The sequence below is a fragment of the Pogoniulus pusillus genome, unplaced genomic scaffold (assembly GCF_015220805.1).
Source record: "Pogoniulus pusillus isolate bPogPus1 unplaced genomic scaffold, bPogPus1.pri scaffold_50_arrow_ctg1, whole genome shotgun sequence".
Classification (NCBI taxonomy): domain Eukaryota; kingdom Metazoa; phylum Chordata; class Aves; order Piciformes; family Lybiidae; genus Pogoniulus; species Pogoniulus pusillus.
In genome coordinates, this window is record NW_026974708.1 from 251510 (window position 1) to 271548 (window position 20039).

The 20039-nt window shown below is 50.7% G+C and overlaps 1 protein-coding gene across 1 annotated transcript in view; it reads left to right on the forward strand.

Annotated features, from left to right (window-relative positions):
• LOC135174177 (zinc finger protein 345-like) overlaps nucleotides 1–20039 on the forward strand; it is a 33817-nt gene that overhangs the window by 5067 nt on the left and 8711 nt on the right. The window contains exons 3-5 of the mRNA XM_064141406.1: nucleotides 14869–14908; nucleotides 15818–16015; nucleotides 16611–16707. Of these exons, the coding sequence (XP_063997476.1) occupies nucleotides 14869–14908; nucleotides 15818–16015; nucleotides 16611–16707 (335 nt within the window). The remainder of the gene's footprint in view (nucleotides 1–14868; nucleotides 14909–15817; nucleotides 16016–16610; nucleotides 16708–20039) is intronic.

Consider the following 20039-nt stretch of genomic DNA (forward strand, 5'->3'; position numbering starts at 1 on the left):
AAAGAGACACAGTGGGGACAAGGCTCCTCTCATGCCCCAGCTGACACTGAGGGTCTCTCTCTTTCAGGACTGGAACTGCTGGTGACATCCTTGTCCTGTGCCTCTCCAGCAGCATGAGGATCATCCCTGGATGACCACACCTGATCCCCTGGGAGCCCTGGCCCATGTCTCTGCCATGATAATAAACTCCCTCAGCAAAGCTCTGAGTGTCCCTGTCCATGTGCCCCCTCCTCTGCCATGGCCCCAACACCTGCATCCTCTGCAGCACCACAGTGAGGAGCAGACTGGCTGAGGGAAGGGATGGGAGCCCAGATGCCTCGGGGCCTCTGTCCAAAGGAGGTTCCCCTGGAGCATGCTCCCATGAGGCTGGGAGAAGCAGGCAGCAGCAGTGCCAGGCCATGGGCATGAGATATTTGGGAGGGGTGAAACACTCTGGTGTTTTGGGGTGAGGGCAGGTGAGGAGCATGAAAAGGCAGCTGGGACCCCTGGGTCCTCTGCCCCACTTTGGGAGGAGTGGCAGTTCCCTGTCCCATGGGCTCAGCATTCTGGGTTCATGGATCTCAGAGCTCCATGCTGAGCCCAGAGGCCTTCCTGGCCCTCAGCCCACAGCCTTCTCTGGCTCAGCCCCATCACAGAGCAGGAGGGCAGGTTGTGGGCACCAGACAGTGGTTGGATGTTCCCCTGTCCCCTACCAGGTGTGGCCCAGCTTTGGGAACTTTGTGTTCATCCTCTGGGCTGTGCTTCAGCCTCTCCAGGCACGACTGAATTGCCAGCAACTGTCACTGTGGGGATGCTACCCTCAGGCCATGGCATGTGATGGTCTCAAGACTCTTTTCCAACCTAAATGATTCCTTTGCTTCCTGCCTTCAGTGGGGTCGACTTCAGGGGAATATTTCCCTGGGTGCAGAGGGAGACCTGAGTGTCCTCAGGGCAGCCAAATGCAAGAGGAATGAAGGGCAGCACCTTCCTGTGCCTTGTCCCTGGGCTGTGGGGTTCAGACCAGAGCTGTCAAATGGGGAGCCAATAGGAAAAGGGGAAACCAGAAGTGGGGCCTGGCAGTGCTTAAAAGGGCCAAGGAGAGAGCTGGGGACAGACTTTTGAGCAGGGCCTGTTGTGACAGAACAAGGGCTGATGGTTTGAGCTAAAAGAGGGAGATTCAGACTGGAGAGAGGGAAGAAATGTTTGGCACTGAGGGCGGTGAGAGCCTGGCCCAGGTTGCCCAGGGAGGGGGCAGATGCTCCATCCTGGAACCATGCCAGGTGAGACTGGAAGGGACTTTGAGCAACCTGCTCTGGTTGTAGATGTCCCTGATCATTGCAAGCAGGTTTGTCTCCATGAGCTTTAAAGGTCTCTTCCAAGCCAAATCATTGTATGATTATGTGACCCTTTGGGATTCTTCAGGACAAACAAGGAGGGGAATCCTGGTTTGAGCTGGAGCAGGACCAGCTCTGTTCAGGGATCTGACTTCTCAGCTCAGGCTGTGCTCTGTGCTGGTGCTTCCTGAAGCTCAGGACAGGTTTGCACAGACAGAGGCTGCTCCTGGCAGTGAGAATGCTGATATGCAGAGTTCCTGCCAAGGCTTGGTGTGCAGGCCAAGGCCTCTGCTCAATGCTGTGTCCCACTTTGGAACACAGAGCAACAGGCTGCACTTGCAGGGAGAAGCAGACAGGGCAGGTGACCCTAAAGTGACCAATAAGGGATTCCACTCCATCTTCATCATGCTCAGTGTAAAGCTGAGCCATCACTAGGGCCAAGCCTCTTCTGTGGCCCACATCCAAGGAGGACTCTGCTCTGCCTTGCACCCTGATCCTTGAGTTCCTGAATGCAGTTCCAGAGTCCAGCTCTACTTGGGCAACACAGGGTGGGAATCAGAGAGTGCTGCACAATGGCTGCTCAGTGCTGGTTCAACACTTGGCCTAACACACAAAGTGTGCCTGGGTTTGGTGTGGCAGAACTTCAGAACAAAAAGCTTCACTTCCAGCAACAGAACTTAATACAAAAGTGAACACTTCCTGTTTAACAGTGAAGTAGGAGGAAGAAAGGAAAGGGGAAAGAGAAAGAGAGAGGTCAGGAGAAGCTCTCTTGGATCCAGAGAAGAAACTTGATAGAAATTGTCTGGATTCCCCCAGTGATGGCTGCAAACCTTGGGCTGGCCTTGCCCCCCTTTATAGCCTTGTCTTGAGGAAGGGTTGCACTGGTGCCCTGTGACCTGTTGGTGATGGTTTATAGAGCAGACAGAAGTTAGAAATTATTTTACTCTCAAAGGCAGTAAACTAAAAAGCCTCTTGCTGTATTGGTGTGCTAGTTTGAAGCAGGCTAGAATGTTTTGGTGAGAGAAAGTAGATAATTGGCTATGAAAAGAAAACAATGGTTATGTCTCTTCTCTCACAGTCCCGCTGAGAAGTATGGGAACAAGAAGTAAACATTGGATAATATTCTCCATTTTGTCTTCACTCTACTTTTAGCTTTAGACTGAGTAACATCTCATTAACCTCGCTGCCACTAACCTTCCTTCTTAACCTCTTGGCTGCACCTCTATTCTTTTCTCAGGATTGGGGTAAGGTTGAGAGGGGAAGGGGGAGGTGCTGGGGTGGTTTGAGAGCCCCTCCTGGGGACTCAGGTTTCTGGGAGGGGAGTTGTGTTTCTGTATTGTTTTTATCTTGTATATTTCTGTATATAACTGTATATATTGAAAATATCTGCTTGTATATTCTGCTAGCTGTAAATAAATAGCTTCATTTATATTCCTGGAGCCTGTCTGAGTTAGCTGGGGCATTTCTTAAAGTGTGGGGGTGGAGGGATAACAGCCAAACCACCACAATTGGAGAGGAATACAGAAAAGTGTATTGAAAGATATGCAAGGAAAAACCTGCAGCATGCTGAAATCCTGAACACCTGATACAGACACAGGAGACATGAAAATTCCTCCAAAGCCTTCTCCCCAGCCAAGCTGAACCACAAACCCCCAGTGCTCAGTTTCTCCCCCCACATCGTATCATGTTAGGCCCAGGCAGGCCTGATTGTGCAGCTAGCAATTCCCTGCAGCCTTGGAGGCCACAGGCAGGTTACTCCTCCATAGTTACCCAGATGAGACTCCCTCCAGAGAGCTGAAGGAAGAGACAGAGAAAAGAGAAAGATTTGACTTTGCTGCTCACTGATAAAGTGATAGCAGCATTATGGGATTGAATAATAAAGTTACCATATCTGGGGTCCACTTTCTGGACCTCTCTGGTCCTTCTGGAGAACTCTATGGGTTTCTTAAGGGGACCTGGGTTCAAACCAACACATTCCAGCCCTTTATTCTATACCATGATTCCTGCATCAAACACGAGACAGTCTCTAGGTGACATGCAGCAAAGTCCAGGTGGCAAATCACTGCTTACCCTGGCACCCCTCAGAACCGCCGCTCACTCACTCAGCAAACAGTTCTTCTGCTCCTCAGAGGAGAGGAAACAGAACTTTGCAGGGCTCTTGTGGTTCGTATTCATGTGTGGTGAGGTCTTCGTGAAGGTGCTGGTTTGAGGATAATTGGAATATTTTAATGTGGGAAATGAGATCCTTGGCTGCAAAAAAACCAATATCGATGTCTGTACCACCATTGGCTTTGCTGAGAGCTATAAAAAGCCATAACAAAGTTTCTCACTTTGGTCTCTGCCTGCCTGTGGCTTGCAGCTTGCCTTGCTCACTGTGTCTGCCTTAATCTGTGTAACCCTATCTAACCCTTTCCTCCAACCTCCTTGTCAGCTGTGGCATCTCACCTCTGCTTATCTGCAAAAGGAATCATGTAAGCTTTATGAGGGCTTATCTGGTGATTGCTGAGATAAGGATGGGGGGAGAAGAAAGGAGGGTTTGGTTGGGAGCCCTCCTGGGCAGTCTTGCTGTTTGGGGGGGGGGTGGGTGGGTGTTGGATTTCTATATTAATTAGACTAATTAGAGTAATTAACTAATCTAATTAACTTATATATGATTATTACTCTATTAATTAATTATATTCATTAATTCCCTATTAATAGATGAGGGGCAAGTAACTGATGTCATTTACCTGGACCTGAGCAAGGCCTCTGTCACGGAGGGATATTCTGCCGCCTGCGACGGTTGTGGCAGAGGGGAGAAATTAATTGGTGCAAGAAGATATTTTATAAGAATCTATCTTTATTAACTTCAATATTTTCAACTCGCACCACCCCCAGCCACTGAACTTTAATATTAACATTTGTTCTACACAGTTATGAAGACATTATGGGAATATGTCAAACATGAACTATTATAACAATCAGCATAGATTCAAACTATTAACAGAGAAAGATTTTCCCTGCGGCTTGATGCCACTTGGGGTCATATACTACTTGCTCAGCAGGTGAGCTGAAAGCTCCTTCTGCTCTAGGCAGAGGCAATAGAAATTACAGAGGCATCAAAGCATTTACTCACAATTTCTGCATGGCTGCATGGGAGTCTGAGCTCCGTAAAGGCAGGCATAAGTGAGCCGTGCAAGGGAGTACGCAGGCAGGCAAGCAATGTGGGGGAGCAGGCATGTGTTTACCTGTGCACCCCTCTTCATTCAATGTGCGCCAAGAATTATGGCCCATTGGCCACTAGAATGACCAATCAGGTTGGCAGTCAGCCAAACCTTACCGTAATAGGTAAAAGCCACAGGCCTGACCTTCCAGATATGGGAATCACACGGGCCTTACAGTAGGCAGTCGTGAGCTGGGCATGTGGGGGCTTACACAATCAGGTGTCCTGGGCAGGCCAGACTTTATGGCACCAGGTCTGTGGTTCAACTTTGTGCTCGTTTAATGGGTTTGCCTCTGGTGCAGGCAGAGAGATATGTCCAGGCAGGTCAAGGCACAAATAAGACTATATTTGGGCCTACAGGCCCTCCACAACAGCCTCTGACACTGTCCCACACCTCATCCTGGTCTCCATGCTGGTGGCATATGGGTTTGAGGGGTGGAGCACTGGATGGATAAAGAGCTGGCTTGATGGCCGCTCCCAAAGTGGGCTGTCAGTGGGTCCGTGGCCAAGTGGAGGCCAGTGACAAGTGGAGTCCCTCAGGGATCAGTCCTGGGACCAGTCTTGTTCAACATCTTTGTGGGTGCAGCCTCAGCAAGTTTGCTGATGATACCAAGCTGTGTGGTGCAGCAGACAGGCTGGAGGATCCATCCAGAGGGACCTGGACAGCCTGCAGAGGTGGGCACAAGCCAACCTCAGGAAGTTCAACAAGACCAAAGGCAAGGTCCTGCAGCTGGGTGGGGGCAATGACAAGCACAACTGCAGGCTGGGCAGTGCCAGGCTGGAGAGCAGCCCTGAGGAGAGGGACTTGGGAGTGCTGGCGGATGAGAAGCTCAACAGGAGCCAGCAGTGTGCACTTGCAGCCCAGAAAGCCAACCAGAGCCTGGGCTGCAGCAGCAGAAGTGTGGACAGAATGGCCAGGGAGGTGATTCTCCACCTCTACTCTGCTCTGGTGAGACTCCACCTGGAGTATTGCATCCAGCTCTGGAGCCCCTATGACAAGAGGGATGTGGAGATGCTGGAGCATGTACAGAGAAGGACCATAAGGATGCTCAGAGGACTGCAGCAGCTCTGCTATGAGGAAAGACTGAAAGATTTGGGGCTGTTCAGTCTGCATAAGAGGAGGCTCCCAGGTGACCTTCTTGTGGCCTTCCAGGATCTAAGGGGGCCTATAAAACTGCTGGGGAGGGACTTTTTAGGCTGTCAGGGAGTGACAGAACTGAGGGGAATGGAACAAAGCTGGAGATGAGGAGAGTCAGAGTGGACATAAAGAGGAAGTTGTTCAGCATGAGAGTGCTGAATGGGCAGCCTGGAATGGGCAGCCCAGGGAGGGGGTTTGCCGGTGGAGCGCCCGGGTACAATGACTCTTTGTTCACCAGTATGGTTAGATGGTCGTAATCCGCTTTATTTCCATGATGCAGAGACTTGTATGCATTCTTGCAAGAGGCCTGCACAGCTAAGATTGGCTACATGTGAAGAGTGCAAGGTTACATGTAAGGCATACATAGGTTAATACAAAATAACATTCTAAAGGGTCAGCCCCCAGGCCCCCTAATCCAGCCCCCTTGGCTGGCTGACTCTGCCCACTGCAGCTGTGTGTGGGGTGCTCACTGTTTACAGTTTGGTTTCCTGGGCCAGCAGTGTCCCAAGGACACCTCTCAGCATGAGTTGTTCCTAGTAGCAAGAAATTCACCCACAGGGGTTGAGGCCCCATGGCTGGAGGTGTTTAAGGCCAGGCTGGATGAGGCTCTGGTGTCATAGGTTTTTAAAGAGAGACGACAGAGATTAAACTCTCAAATCAAATTGGAGAGAAAATACAGAATTGTATTTAGAGAGAGAGAATACAGTGATAGACATTAAAAAGCAGTTATCATGGCAAACCCTCCTGAAGTTTTCCCCATCCCCAAAAAACTAAATCTACATTCCTCAGTGCTCCAATCCTCCCCCCACTCCACACTTGCACTATCCAAGGGGCCTACTGCTTACATGTTCCCCATAAATTGGCTCCCGCCACACACTCAGGGCAGGAGGAGGAGGAGGAAAGGAGAACGAACTGACCTTGTTGTGAGTCTATAAAGAGATTGCAGAATTATGGGATTGAATAACAATCTTCCCCAGAAGAACAGTCCCCAGAAAAAAAAATTAACCCTGTAGCCTCAACCTGGGACATTCCACCCCTATATTCAATCCCATAATTCCTGCTCATCACTGTGATGGTTTGGGTGTTACCCACCTCCCCACACTTTAGAAATCACCCAGACCAGACTCAGCCATCTCTGGAAATTGAATGAAGCTTATATTTACAGCTGGCACAATATACAAGCAGATATTTACAGTATATACAGTGATAGACAGAAACATACAAGGTAAAAGGGAATACAGAAACACAACTCCCCTCACAGAAACCTGAGTCCCCAGGAGGGGCTCTCAACCACCCCTGCACCTTCCCCCTACCCCTCTCAACCTTACCCCAATCCCAAGGAAGAAATAGAGCTTCAGCCAAGAGGTTAAGAAGCAAAGTGGGTTAGCCCAAAATGGAGGGTGAGGTTAGGAGAGAGATGCAGCTCAGCTGGCAGCTCCAGTGAGAGTGACAATGGTGCCGAGTGTGTGTTATCAAATGTTTGTGTTTCTTGGTCCCATACTTCTCAGCAAGGCTGTGAGTGAAGTAGACATCACCACTGCTTTGATTGCACAGCCTATGATCTAGTCCTTCTCACCAAAACATTCTAGCTAGCTTCAAACTAGCACAATCACACTACTCATCTAACCAGACACAGAGTCTCTATATAGTGAGCAGTGCCACCCAAATCCTGCATCATTCTGCTGCTTTTCTTCAGACCCATCTGTCGCTCAGATCCTGGGCACAACTCCTCTCATCCAATGGACTTCTCAGATGACATCCTCTACCTGAAAGAAACTCAATAACAACTTGTACATATTTTAAACTCAAACTGTTTTAGTCCAAAATCACAACTCCTTTGGAGAACACACTTGATCTTACCACCCAACATACATGTCCTGGACTTCCCCCACCAGGAAACAACCACCCCTTGGACAGGTTGTATCACAGTATCACAGTATTATCAGGGTTGGAAGAGACCTCACAGATCATCAAGTCCAACCCTTTACCACAGAGCTCAAGGCCAGACCATGGCACCAAGTGCCACGTCCAATCTTGCCTTGAACAGCTCCAGGGACGGCGACTCCACCACCTCCCTGGGCAGCCCATTCCAGTGTCCAATGACTCTCTCAGGGAAGAACTTTCTCCTCACCTCCAGCCTAAATCTCCCCTGGCGCAGCCTGAGGCTGTGTCCTCTCATTCTGGCACTGGCCACCAGAGAGAAGAGAGCAACATCCTCCTGGCCACAACCACCCCTCAGGTAGTTGTAGACAGCAATAAGGTCACCCCTGAGCCTCCTCTTCTCCAGGCTAAACAATCCCAGCTCCCTCAGCCTCTCCTCATAGGGCTTGTGCTCAAGGCCTCTCCCCAGCCTCGTCACCCTTCTCTGGACACGCTCAAGCATCTCAATGTCCCTCCTAAACTAGGGGGGCCCAGAACTGAACACAGTACTCAAGGTGTGGTCTAACCAGTGCAGAGTACAGGGGCAGAATGACCTCCCTGCTCCTGCTGGCCACACCATTCCTGATGCAGGCCAGGATGCCATTGGCTCTCTTGGCCACCTGGGCACACTGCTGGCTCATGTTCAGGCAGGTATCAGTCAGCACCCCCAGATCCCTCTCTGTCTGGCTGCTCTCCAGCCACTCCGACCCCAGCCTGTATCTCTGCATGGGGTTGCTGTGGCCAAAGTGCAGCACCCTGCACTTGGAGCTATTGAACACCATCCCCTTGGACTCTGCCCACCTGTCCAGGCAGTCAAGGTCCTGCTGCAGAGCCCTTCTGCCCTCCAACCCAGCCACATCTGCCCCCAGCTTGGTGTCATCTGCACACTTGCTGATGACTGACTCCATGCCCTCATCCAGATCATCTATGAAGATGTTAAAGGGGATGGGGCCCAGCACAGATCCCTGAGGGACACCACTAGTGACAGCTGCCAGCTGGATGTGGTACCATTCACCACCACTCTCTGGGCTCGGCCCTCCAGCCAGTTCCTAACCCAGCACAGAGTGTTGCCATCCAAGCCATGGGCTGACAGCTTAGCCAGCAGTTTGCTGTGGGGGACAGTGTCAAAGGCCTTGCTGAAGTCCAGATAGACCACATCCACAGGCCTCCCCACATCCACCAAGCGGCTCACCTGATCATAGAAGGAGATCAGGTTGGAGAGGCAGGATCTGCCCTTCCTAAACCCATGCTGGCTGGACCTGAGCCCTTTGCCATCCCTTAGGTGCGCTCTTATCACCTCCAAGTTAACCTGCTCCATCAGTTTCCCTGGCACTGAGGTCAGGCTGACAGGTCTGTAGTTCCCAGGTTCCTCCATCCCACCCTTCTTGTGGATGGGGACCACGTTGGCAGTTTCCAGTCTCCTGAGACCTCTCCGGTGAGCCAGGACTGCTGGAAAATGATGGAGAGCAGCTTGGCCAGCTCAGCTGCCAGCTCTCTCAGCACCCTGGGATGATCCCATCTGGTCCCATGGACTTGTGGGTGTCCAGGTGGCTCAGCAGGTCCTGAACTAATTCTTCATGAATTTCCAGGGGAACACACCGCTCCCCGACCCCATCCCCCAGTTCAAGAGGCCACTTGCCTCCTCCTCCCTCCTTACTGTTGAAAACTGAGGCAAAGAAGGCATTCAGGACCTCAGCCTTTTCTTCGTCATCAGTTATAGTATTCCCCTCCTGGTGCAGTAAGCAGTGGAGGCTCTTCTTGCCCTTCTTTTTAGCATTGATACATTTATAAAAGTGCTTTTTGTTATCTTTCATGGAAGTGGCAGCCTAAGTTCTAGCTGGGCCTTAGCCTCTCTGATTTTTCTCCTGCATAATCTGGCTACCTCCTTAAACACGTCAGGAGAAGCCTTCCCCTCCTTCCAGAGGTGATACACCCTCTTTTTTTCCCCCAATTCCTTCAGGAGCTGTTTGCTCATCCAGGCTGGTCGCCTTCCCCTGCGGCTCATCTTTCGGCACATGGGAACTGCCAGCTCCTGTGCCTTCAAGAGCTCCTGTTTAAAGCAGGTCCAACCATCCTGGACCCCTTTGTTCCCAAGGACTGCTGCCCAGGGGACTTTGGAAATAAGTTTCCTAAGCAAATTGAAGTTTGCCCTCCGGAAGTCCAAGGTGAGGGTTCTGTTATAGTTCCTCCCTATCTCCCTGCATATTGAAAACTCCACTATCTCGTGATCACTACACTCCAGGCAGCCTCCCACTGTTGCATCTCCTACCAGCCCTTCTCTGCTGGAGAGCAGCAGGTCAAGCTGAGCTTGACCCCTAGTAGGCTCGCTTAACAGCTGGGTCATGAAGCTGTCCTCCATGCACTCTAGAAATCTCCTGGACTGCCTCCTCTCTGCTGAATTAAGTTCCCAGCAGATATCTGGCAGGTTAAAGTTGCCCACAAGGACAAGATCTAAAGATCTTGAGACAGCCTCCAGCTGTTTGTAAAATATCTCATCTGTTTCCTCATCCTGTTTGGGTGGTCTATAACACACTCCAACCAGGATGTCAGATTTGTTTGTCCTCCCTCTGATTTTAACCCACAAGCTCTCAACCCCTTCATCCTTCACCTCAAGCTCAGTGGCATGGAGTGACTCCCTAATATACAGGGCCACCCCTCCTCCTCTTCTCCCTTGCCTATCTCTCCTGAAGAGGTTATATCCCCCCAGTATAGCAGCCCAGTCGTGCCTGTCATCCCACCAAGTGTCTGAAATGGCAACTATCTCATAGTCACCCTGGTGGACCAGGACTTGCAGTTCCTCCTGCTTGTTACCCAAGCTGTGTGCATTGGAGTAGATGCACTTCAGCTGGGCTCTCGATTCCCCAATTGTCCCTAGTTTCCTTCCCACTCTCTCCTTCTCAAAGAGAGTAATTGCCTCACCCACCCCCTTCATATCTAGTTTAAAGCCTGTCTAATGAGCCCTGCCAACTCCAGTGCCAGGACTCTCCTGCCCCTCTTAGATAACTGAACCCCATCATGATCAAGCAGGTCCGGCGCAGTAAAAGTTCCCCCATGGTCAATGAACCCAAAGTGCTGCCACTGACACCATCCCTTGAGCCAGCTGTTGATGTCATAGGTTCTGCTGTTCCTCTCTGTGAACTCCCTTACCACAGAGGGAACTGAGCAGAACACCACCTGTGCTCCTGCCCCATCTATCAATTTCCCCAGGGCCTTAAATTCCTTTTTAATTGCCCTGGTTCCCTTCTTCTCCATCTCATCCCTGCCAGCCTGTATTACCAGTAAGGGGTAATAATCAGAGGGCTGGATTAGGTTAGGGATTCTCCTGGTGATGTCCCTAACCCGGGCACCAGGAAGGGAGCAGACCTCCCTGTGAGAAGGGTTGGGATGACAGATGGGTCCCTCTGTCCCCCTCAAGATGGAGTCCCCAACTGCCGCAACAGGGGGACGGGGAGACTCTTGGATGCCAAGAAAGTTCCGTTTATTGTAACAAATCCACTATCTTTTATAGGCACTACAGTTCTACTCCATACAGAAGGCTCTCAGTGATTGGTTCATTAAGCTTCTCGCGTATACTGCTGATTGGCTATTCCAACTCAGCTTCTTGCTAAAATTTCACAATTTCTGCTTAGCTAAGATCTCTTATCAGCACAAGAAACCATATGCTCTGACTCCTTATCAGTACAACAGACCCTGCAATAAAATCAGGTCAACGTGTCATAAATTCCTCTTTCTTATCAGTTAAGTATGTGTCATTTTATGCAGTTCTAGCCCAAGGTTTATGGTGTAACTCCTCCAAGGTTATCAGTTGTTCCTGGCTCATAGCACGCGACCCTACACCCAACAACTATAACCCTTCTCTTTTTTTTGTTTTTTGTGGAGCTGGTCACCACAGTTGGTGGGGACTGCTCCACCCTAAGCATCATCCCGGTTGGATGCTCCTCAGCACTCTCATCCTCTGTGCCCTCTGCATGCAGGGCCTTATACTTGTTGTGCAAGGGCAGAGGAAGAGGAGGAGAGGGCCGGGATGGATTTCCCTTACTACCCCTGACAGGGATCTGTATCCATCCCTCCCTGTTTCCAGGGGCAGCTTCCTTAGCAGGGGCAATCTGCAAAGCCTGCTCCCACAGATCCAGCTCCCTTTCGTTCTCCCTTATTGACCTGAGCCTGGATACTTCGTCCTTCAGCTCAGCCACCTCATCCTTCAATTCTGCCACTAAGGTGAGAAGGAAGTTCACCTGCTCACACCTGGTGCAATTGTTCTCCCCTTCCCCTTCTACAGCAAGTGAGAGGCTCCAGCACTCCCTGCAGCCAGTAGCCTGGGCTCCTGTGTGTTCCTGGGTCGAGTCAGTCTGCATGCACAGGCTTTTCCTGCCCTTCGTAGTGCAAGTGATAGGCACAGTGCACAGTGACACTGACAGTCAGAGACAGGGAAAAAAAAAAAAAGGTCCCAGCCGTGGGAGGCTCTGCAGCCAAAATGGCGGCGCGCACGGCACCCGGGGGGATTTAAACCTCCCACGGCTGACGTCACGAGCACCCTGTCACAGTCTTGCTCTCTCTCGCGAGACAACAGCCCTGCCATCCCCCCTGCCTACCTTAAGGTCCCTCGGAACCGCGAAGCAGCAGAGCAGAGCAGAGCAGAAAATCCAAGCTGAGCAGCAGTGCCCACAGTGCTCTCCCAATCGGCTCTGCAGCCAAAATCCCCACCCAAAGGCAGATGCGGTCTGCGGGAAGCTGGTGGAGGTGAGATTGGGGTACTGACGAGTCGACTCAGCTGCTAGCAACACTGTACAGCTTTATTAGGGCAGTGCAAAGCTTATATAGTACTCAGGAAAGGTGTGCACAATCAGTTTGGGGCTGGCACAAGTGGACAGTACAGATTGGCTCAGAGTTATGTATAAGGTGCAGTCAAAAGAACCTGTGGTGTCCACCCCAGGGGGCTGGCAGGCTCAGCCCCCTGTAGCTGTGTGTGGGTTGCTCATTATTTACAGCTTGGCTTCCTGAGCCAGAAGTGAGCTCAAGGACACTTCCCAGCACGAGCTCTCATGTTTACCAGCTTATGTCCTGCTGCAGGAGAATTCTCCCACAGGCAGAAAGCATCCAACAAATCCTTTTCACAAACAAAGGAACTCTGTTTCCATCTGCATTGTGCTCAGCAGCACTCAACATCAAGTAATGGACAGTCCCAGACCATTCTCACTCAACTCTTTGCAGTCTGCATCCAAGCAACCACCCACTGCAAAGTCAGAGTTACTCATTGCAGATTCTCCTAGAGTCCTTCTTGGCACAATCTGGCTCAGTCCACAGTCATCTCAAATGCTGTGTCTCCACCCCTGGGGCAGTCAAGTGGGGCAACTAAGTCCAGTTCACTTCCATTCTTCAAGCTGCTGCTCCAGTTTGCTTCTCAGGCATGCAGGAGTGAAGATCCCTTCATGTCTTGGGTTCTAATGCAAGTTCCCAGAGACTCTAATAAATCTGATAGACCCAATAACAATTTGTGGAGTGACCTCCCCTCTTCCCCCTCCTTTCCCAAATGAAGGGATTAGATATAGGGAGAGAGAGAGGTAAACACACCCAAATAAATCAATCTCACTCGATTTGGAAGTTAAAAGGAACAGTTTAACAATAACTTAGAGAGGTATTTGAGGTAGGGAAGTTTACAAGGGATAGGGAAGGGGAAAATAGCAAAATACAAAATGTATAAATACAACCCGAGTTGTGTGTTGGTGGCTTTGTCTGCCTCGTGTCTGCCACGTGGTGTGCTGGTATGCAGGCAGAGATGTGTAGAATATGGTGTGTGGCAAGAGAGAGCGAGCGAGGAACAGGAAGTGCACTCCCCTTTATAGGACAGGAAGTGGGGGGGAGTGGGCTAACCATCACCTGGTGGTGTGATCCACCCCTGGGGAGGGGTCAAGACCCCTAGGGTCAGGTTCAGGATTACTCCCCCTGGAGTGTTAACCCTATACATTCCACCCCTTGGTTAGACCACTTCCACCTTCCTACGAAAAGTCTTCGCCAAAGATAGGAAAAGGTGTCCATGGATTAAGAGTTTTTAAAGTCCCGCTTGGTCCCCAGCTGTACCCCAAGGTGATGTGCTTCTGGGGTCTGGTGCAGGTTGGTGAGGTGAGGAGTGAGCAGGACAGGAACGTGGAAGAAGAATCATGAAACAAGAACAGTTCTTGTTGGAACTCAGGAAAGAGTCTTTTCCCTCCATGAAGAAAACATCAGGAACAGTTTCTTTGTGTAGGGCATCAGGGGAACAGCTGTAGGTGAGATGGTTGTAGACATCCACTGGAGGGAAATCGGGAACAGTCTCTCACTGCAGGGCATCAGTGAAGAATCAGGTGCAGGGTTCTGTCGGATGCCTCGTTGTGATGTGATGCTGTAGGACTTTCTCTGGATAGCTGCTGGTGTGGTGTGGATTCTGTTGCATGTGTTGTGGTGAGGGTGTAACTAGGAAAAGCAATTTATAGCCCCTTATGAACTATAATACAAGTATTACACAACTATAATACAAGATAGCATGGAATACCTGGAATACATGGAATCAACTCTGAGATTTCAAACCTTTTCAGCTAAAGAGAGATTTCTCTGGGGGACACACTCAATAGTACCAGTTTCCATCATCACCCAGTATGTGTGACCAGGACCCTTTGCAGATACCACCCCTTTGATAGGTTTTCCCCCACCAGAGGCAGGAGCAACCCACACAGTCTTTCCCCAGTAGGTTCCTTTCACAGACCACAGGAACTCCATCTCCCTCAACTATGGGCAGTAGGGCAGACTGAGCAGGACCAGCTCTGTTGACTGATCCCCTGCTGTTCACCAGCCAAGTGGCTTCTGCAAGGTGCTTCTCCCAGTTTCTGAGAGCTCTGCTTCCCATAGCCTTCAGGGTGGTTTTCAGCAGGCCACTGTGATGCTCAATCTTTCCTGCAGCTTGTGGGTAGTATGGGATGTGGTAAACCCATCCTATCCCATGCTCTTTTGCCCAGTTGCTTACAAGGTGGTTCTTGAAATGGGTCCCATTGTCTGACTCAATTCTCTCTGGGGTACCGTGTCTCCACAGGATGTGGCTCTGCAGACCCAGAATGGTGTTACGGGCAGTAGCATGAGGTACTGGGTAGGTTTCCAGCCACCCCGTGCTTCCCTCCACCATGGTTAACACATACTGCTTGCCACTGCAAGACCGAGGCAGAGTGATGTAATCCATCTGCCAGGCCTCCCCATACCTGTACTTTGACCACCAACCCCTGTACCACAAAGGCTTCATGCGCTTGGCTTGCTTTATGGTGGCACAGATGTCACATTCATGGATAACCTGAGTTATGGCCTCCATGGGTACGTCCACTGACCTGTCTTGGGCCCATTGGTATTTGCCATCTCTTCCTTGGTGGCCAGAAGAGTAATGTGCCCACTGAGCTAAGAACAGTTCACCTTTGTGTTTCCAGTCCAGGTCAATCTGGCAGATGTGGGCAGCTGTGGAAGACTTTCTCACCAGTCGAGGACATAAAGTCATAAACATGGGTAACTGGCGCTGAGAACGTCCTTGGTTCCCAGCGAGGCTAGGAAATCGAGATATAAACAACTGAGCACCCCACACACAGCTGCAGTGGGCAGAGACTAGATAACCAAGGGGGCTGGAGTGGGTGGTCTGGGAGGCTGACCCTTAGAATGTTGTGATAAGTTAACCTATGCACACCTTACATGTAACCCTGGACCCTCTGACTGTAACCAATCTTAAGCTGAGCACGCCTCTTGCTAGAATGCATATAAGTCACTGTATCACGGAAATAAAGTGGATTTGACCATCTAACCATATTGGTGAACAAAGAGTCATCTTCCCATAGCGCTCCACTGAACGTGATTCCCAACACCTGGCGCTCGAACAGAGGAGTCAGGACACAAGCCGGACGCAGGTGAGACTGCGTTGGGGGCCGGAGGGTTGGCCCGAAGACAGAGGGGTCCGATCAACTTGTGGGACGTTCTCCGTATCGGAGAGAGTAAGCGTCATTCGGTGCCGCTGGGCCGGGTAGCGCTGCCCCGAGGTGGCAGTAGTCTGGACGTTCATTTCCGGAGTGAACAGCCCGTGTGTAAGGCAGGTAAGGCCCACAGTGGATTTGCTGGGGCACTGCGTTTGCTGGCGTATTTATCTCGTGAGAGAAGTTCGACGGACATTGAGCTCTGAGAGCTGCTGGCCCGGGCGTATGCGCAGGGTCATGCGAGTAAAGAGCCTCCCGTGATTTTAAGATCGAAAGTGCAGCGGGAGGTCGGAGACGCACTGTGGGATGCGGTTCTTAGCAACGGCACAGACTTTGAGTCGCCCCTCCAGCTAAGTCCCGCCCGGCGGGAGGTGCTCCGCGCGTTACTAAAGATGACAGCCGAAAGAAACACGGCGGCGGTGGTCCTGTTACTTCTCCTGCCGGCCGCTACGAACAGCTCTGACGCGTGCGCGGCGCCAGGTTTCTCCTCCACTCCCGCCCCGAGCGTCCCGATAGAAGGCTCCATGGTTCGGTTTTTCGGTCTCGGCAGAGCTGCTTCTGTTAAAGGCGTGGCTGGGAAGGTTGCCAGCTCTGTGGCGGAGTTGAAAATGAGCGTGCCGTACGATCCCGGCGGGCACCCGTGTCGCCCGCCGCCCGCCCCGCCTCCGCCCTCCTTCCCTCCTGGAGCCGCGCCCGGTAACCCGATTGTAGCCACATTGACCACAGGAGCAATACGCGGTTCGCAACAAGGTTGCCGGCGATTTGCCTTTATAGTACCATCTGTGACTGAAGCTGAGCCTGCGAGCCGCTCTGAGTACACAACTTTGCCGCGAGGCATGCAGACCACACCCGTGATGGCGGCTGCCCGTAGCGACTCACTGACACACCCATAATGGCGGCTGCCCGCAGCGACTCACTGACACACCCATAATGGCGGCTGCCCGCAGCGACCCGCCGGCAGCCAGTTACAATCGCTTCTCAGCTTGGAAAAGTTTTCGGCCCTGCCGCGCGGAGGGCGGCTGCCTGCCGCTGTGTGTACTGTGTCGAATCTGCCGCTGTAGCCCGCGCGTCCCCGCGGATGACTGCGTGCGATATGGGACACGGACTTTTAGTTTTCAGCCGGTAAAAGACGTTACTGAAGGTACAGAGGAACGGACGGTAAAGAGAGAACGGACCGACGGCAGACGCGACCGCACCGGACGGCTCGGGACCCTCCCTTTCCCGCGGCTCGGCGGAACAGTCTTCAGACCCGCCCCCTTCACCGCCGCCCGCCCGCCCATGTCCAACGGACCGCATCCCAAAGCCGAGGGGTCTCCCGCGAGTCTTCAACAGCTGGGGGACTGAGGGGGATGCTGAGGGGTCGGTGGGGTGGGCAGAGTTTGTGGGTTTCCTTGAGTCGTTTCAGAGTTTAGTCAATTTGCCTTTGTATGGCTACAGGGAGATTAGCAGTTCGATAGCTCACAGCTTCACCTCTGCCTTTTTTCTCTGTCTGTCTTGAAGAGTCTGAGAGGACAGACAGCAGTTTGGAAGTTTTCAGGGTAGATTTCATGTTGTGTACCAGGGATCGATAGTGGGATGGGAGAAGGACGAAAACACCAAGTGGTGGCTGACCTGAAACAGCTGGGGGTTGGGCGAGATGGAGGGCCAAGGACAACAGCGGCGCTGCGGCTGCTGGCCTCCTCCCCCTCCTCCTCCCCCCCCTCTAGCCACCTGTGGAGGGCCCGCGGGGCCCCGTTCGCCCCCCGCCCGTTGTTTCTTTTACGGATTTTTTTTTCCTTGCTAGGAGGCAGCGAAGCCTCGAAGCTGTTTTGACAACACCAGATGCGAGGAGAAAGCTCTTCACTGAGGGACTGATTGGATACTGGAATGGGCTCCCCGGGGAGGTGGTGAAGTCGCCGTCCCTGGTGCCCTGGAGCTGTTCAAGGCAAGGTTGGACGTGGCGCTTGGTGCCATGGTCTGACCTTGAGCCCCGTGGTGAAGGGCTGGACTTGATGACCTATGAGGTCTCTTCTAACCCTGATGGTACTGTGATACTGTGCTACTGAAAACAGATGTCAGACAGTTTATGGAAATGATAGCAAGAATGACGAGGATGACTTAGGACCATTTTTGCCCCTGTTACAGGCATGGACACGCACAGGTGTATTTTTTTAGTCACCTGATGATAACAGTTTGCATTCGAAATGATAGCTGATAGTTCCTGGCTGGGGTATTTACCATCGCCTTGCTGGTTAATTCCTTTTGCACCCACTGCTCAGTGGCAAAAAGAAAAAGAGGGAGATTGCTAGGACATAGCAGAGATGCCAGTGCCACTGACCATGGGTGGAAACTTATACAGACACGGAAAGCACCAAGCAGGACAGACTAGAACTCAGATGCATTGCCTCTCACAGCGAGGGTGTAGGCACTGAGATCCACATTGCAAGTCACTAACCAGATTCTGGACTAGAAGCAGGGAATGATAGAGCTTGTAGGCTAATGCCAGTCAGCTCCTTCCCCCAATAACAGATAAAGACAGGACTAGTATAGAAGTTTACTGGAACAGCTGCTAATTGCAATGAAATGAGCCTTGTGACAATTCTGACTTTTCCCTTTTCTGAGAATACCATGGGATTGTTATCTTCTTGGGTTTTCTTTGCTTTCTTGAGGTTCCTATAGCTGATAGATTCTTAGAGTAAGATAAGTTAAGACTAAGGGTTTGTAGTTTTGGGAACTTAGGACATAAGGATGCTATGGGATGTTTTTCTTGGGTATATCTAGGCATTATTGAAAAGGGGAATATGGGTTAGAGGACAGTAGGATAGCAGAAGAAATCTTTTCCTTCTCGAGATTTTTCTAACCACAGCATACAGACTAGGCCAGTGGATCTGCTAGCCTAGGCAATGGATGTGTCTGCATTTGTTCTTGTATCTGCTTGTGTTTGACCATTTATCTTCACAGGCCTTGATGAAGACCAACCTGATTATGACCAACCTGTTTTTTCCCTAAAGTGAGCAGAAGTCTTGCTCAGATGGCAGAACTGTGAAAGGACTTGAAAGAAGCACTGACATGATGATTGTATTTGTATGGATCTTTAAGGTTTGGACCATGGCTAACGAATTTGGGTATTTTATGAGTTTTCAGTGATTGTGGTTTAATGGAATAGGTTCAGTTTGACAGCTTTGTAAAGGCCAAAGCCCACTCAAATTGGCATAAGATGGCAATGTGACTTTTTTCTCTTGCAAGGGCCCTGCAAGAGATAAAAAAACACTGCCCTAAATTCTAAAAGCAGATGAAGAACTGTGGGAAAAGGCCTAAGTAGAATAGACTGATAGTAACATCTAGGGCATATCTTTGTATTGTATTTAGAGGTTAGTAGTTCTTAAGCACAATAGTCAGACACAGCTCATAGCTAAGGAGTGTAATGAGAACATCAAGTGAACCCAGAACTATGGGAGTCTGAGAAGAATACTCGACAGCTGAGTGATCTGCGAGTCTGCAGCATCAACTGCCACACAGAGCCAGCACAGACGTGGCACACCTGCACTCTCCTGTGACTGTGATGTTCGTCTGCACTTTTGGGTTTCTGAACGAATGACTTACTGTCGCTTGCAGAAATAGCTTTTGGGATTGTTAGCTAAGCTTGGGTTGTTAGCTTGCCAGACTAATGCTACTGATGAAAGCTCTAACAGGTTTATTCCTTTTGATTGTAGCACTGTTGATTTGTAGCTGCACCATTCACCCCTGTGTTAAACAGCCTATGATAACTTCCTTAGCAATGAGGGCGGACACTGCGGTTCAAACGACACTGACAAGGCCCATATTAGACCTTTAGGTGCTTTTGGAGCAAACAATTGGTGTTATGGTGTTAAAGCATCAAGAAGGGGCCGAGGTCATCTGTTGTGGAACAACAGAACCGCCAAGGTACTTCCCACTGGTGTGTTCCTTATTTGTGGTGATAGAGCCTGGCAAGGCATACCAAAGAACGTTTATGGAGGTCCATGTTATCTGGGTAAATTGACAATGTTTGCCCCTCATCTTAGTCAGCTCAGGGACCTAGCCCGACACCGGTCTAAGCGATCTTTAGAATTGAGTCCTAATTGCAATGACAACGTTCAATTATTATCCACAGCTGCTCGTGTTGCCTTAGCTGTATTTCTACCAGGAGGAGCAGCTGGAAAAGCATTAGTACAGCTAGAGAGACTCGCGTGTTGGTCAGCAAAACAAGCCAATGTCACCACAAAGGTTTTAGGACAACTATTGGTTGATCAAAATTGCCTTCGTCATGCCCTATTGCAAAATCGAGCAACCGTTGATTTTCTTTTGCTAGCCCAAGGACACGGCTGCCAGGACTTCGAAGGGATGTGTTGTCTGAATTTATCAGATCATGGTGAGTCCGTTCACAAGAGTATAACCTGGTTGAAAGGCCGTATTGACAAGATCGAAAAGGAAACATCGACTTTTGATGACTGGTTGCAGAACCTGTTTGGGACAATCCCGGGGTGGTTAAG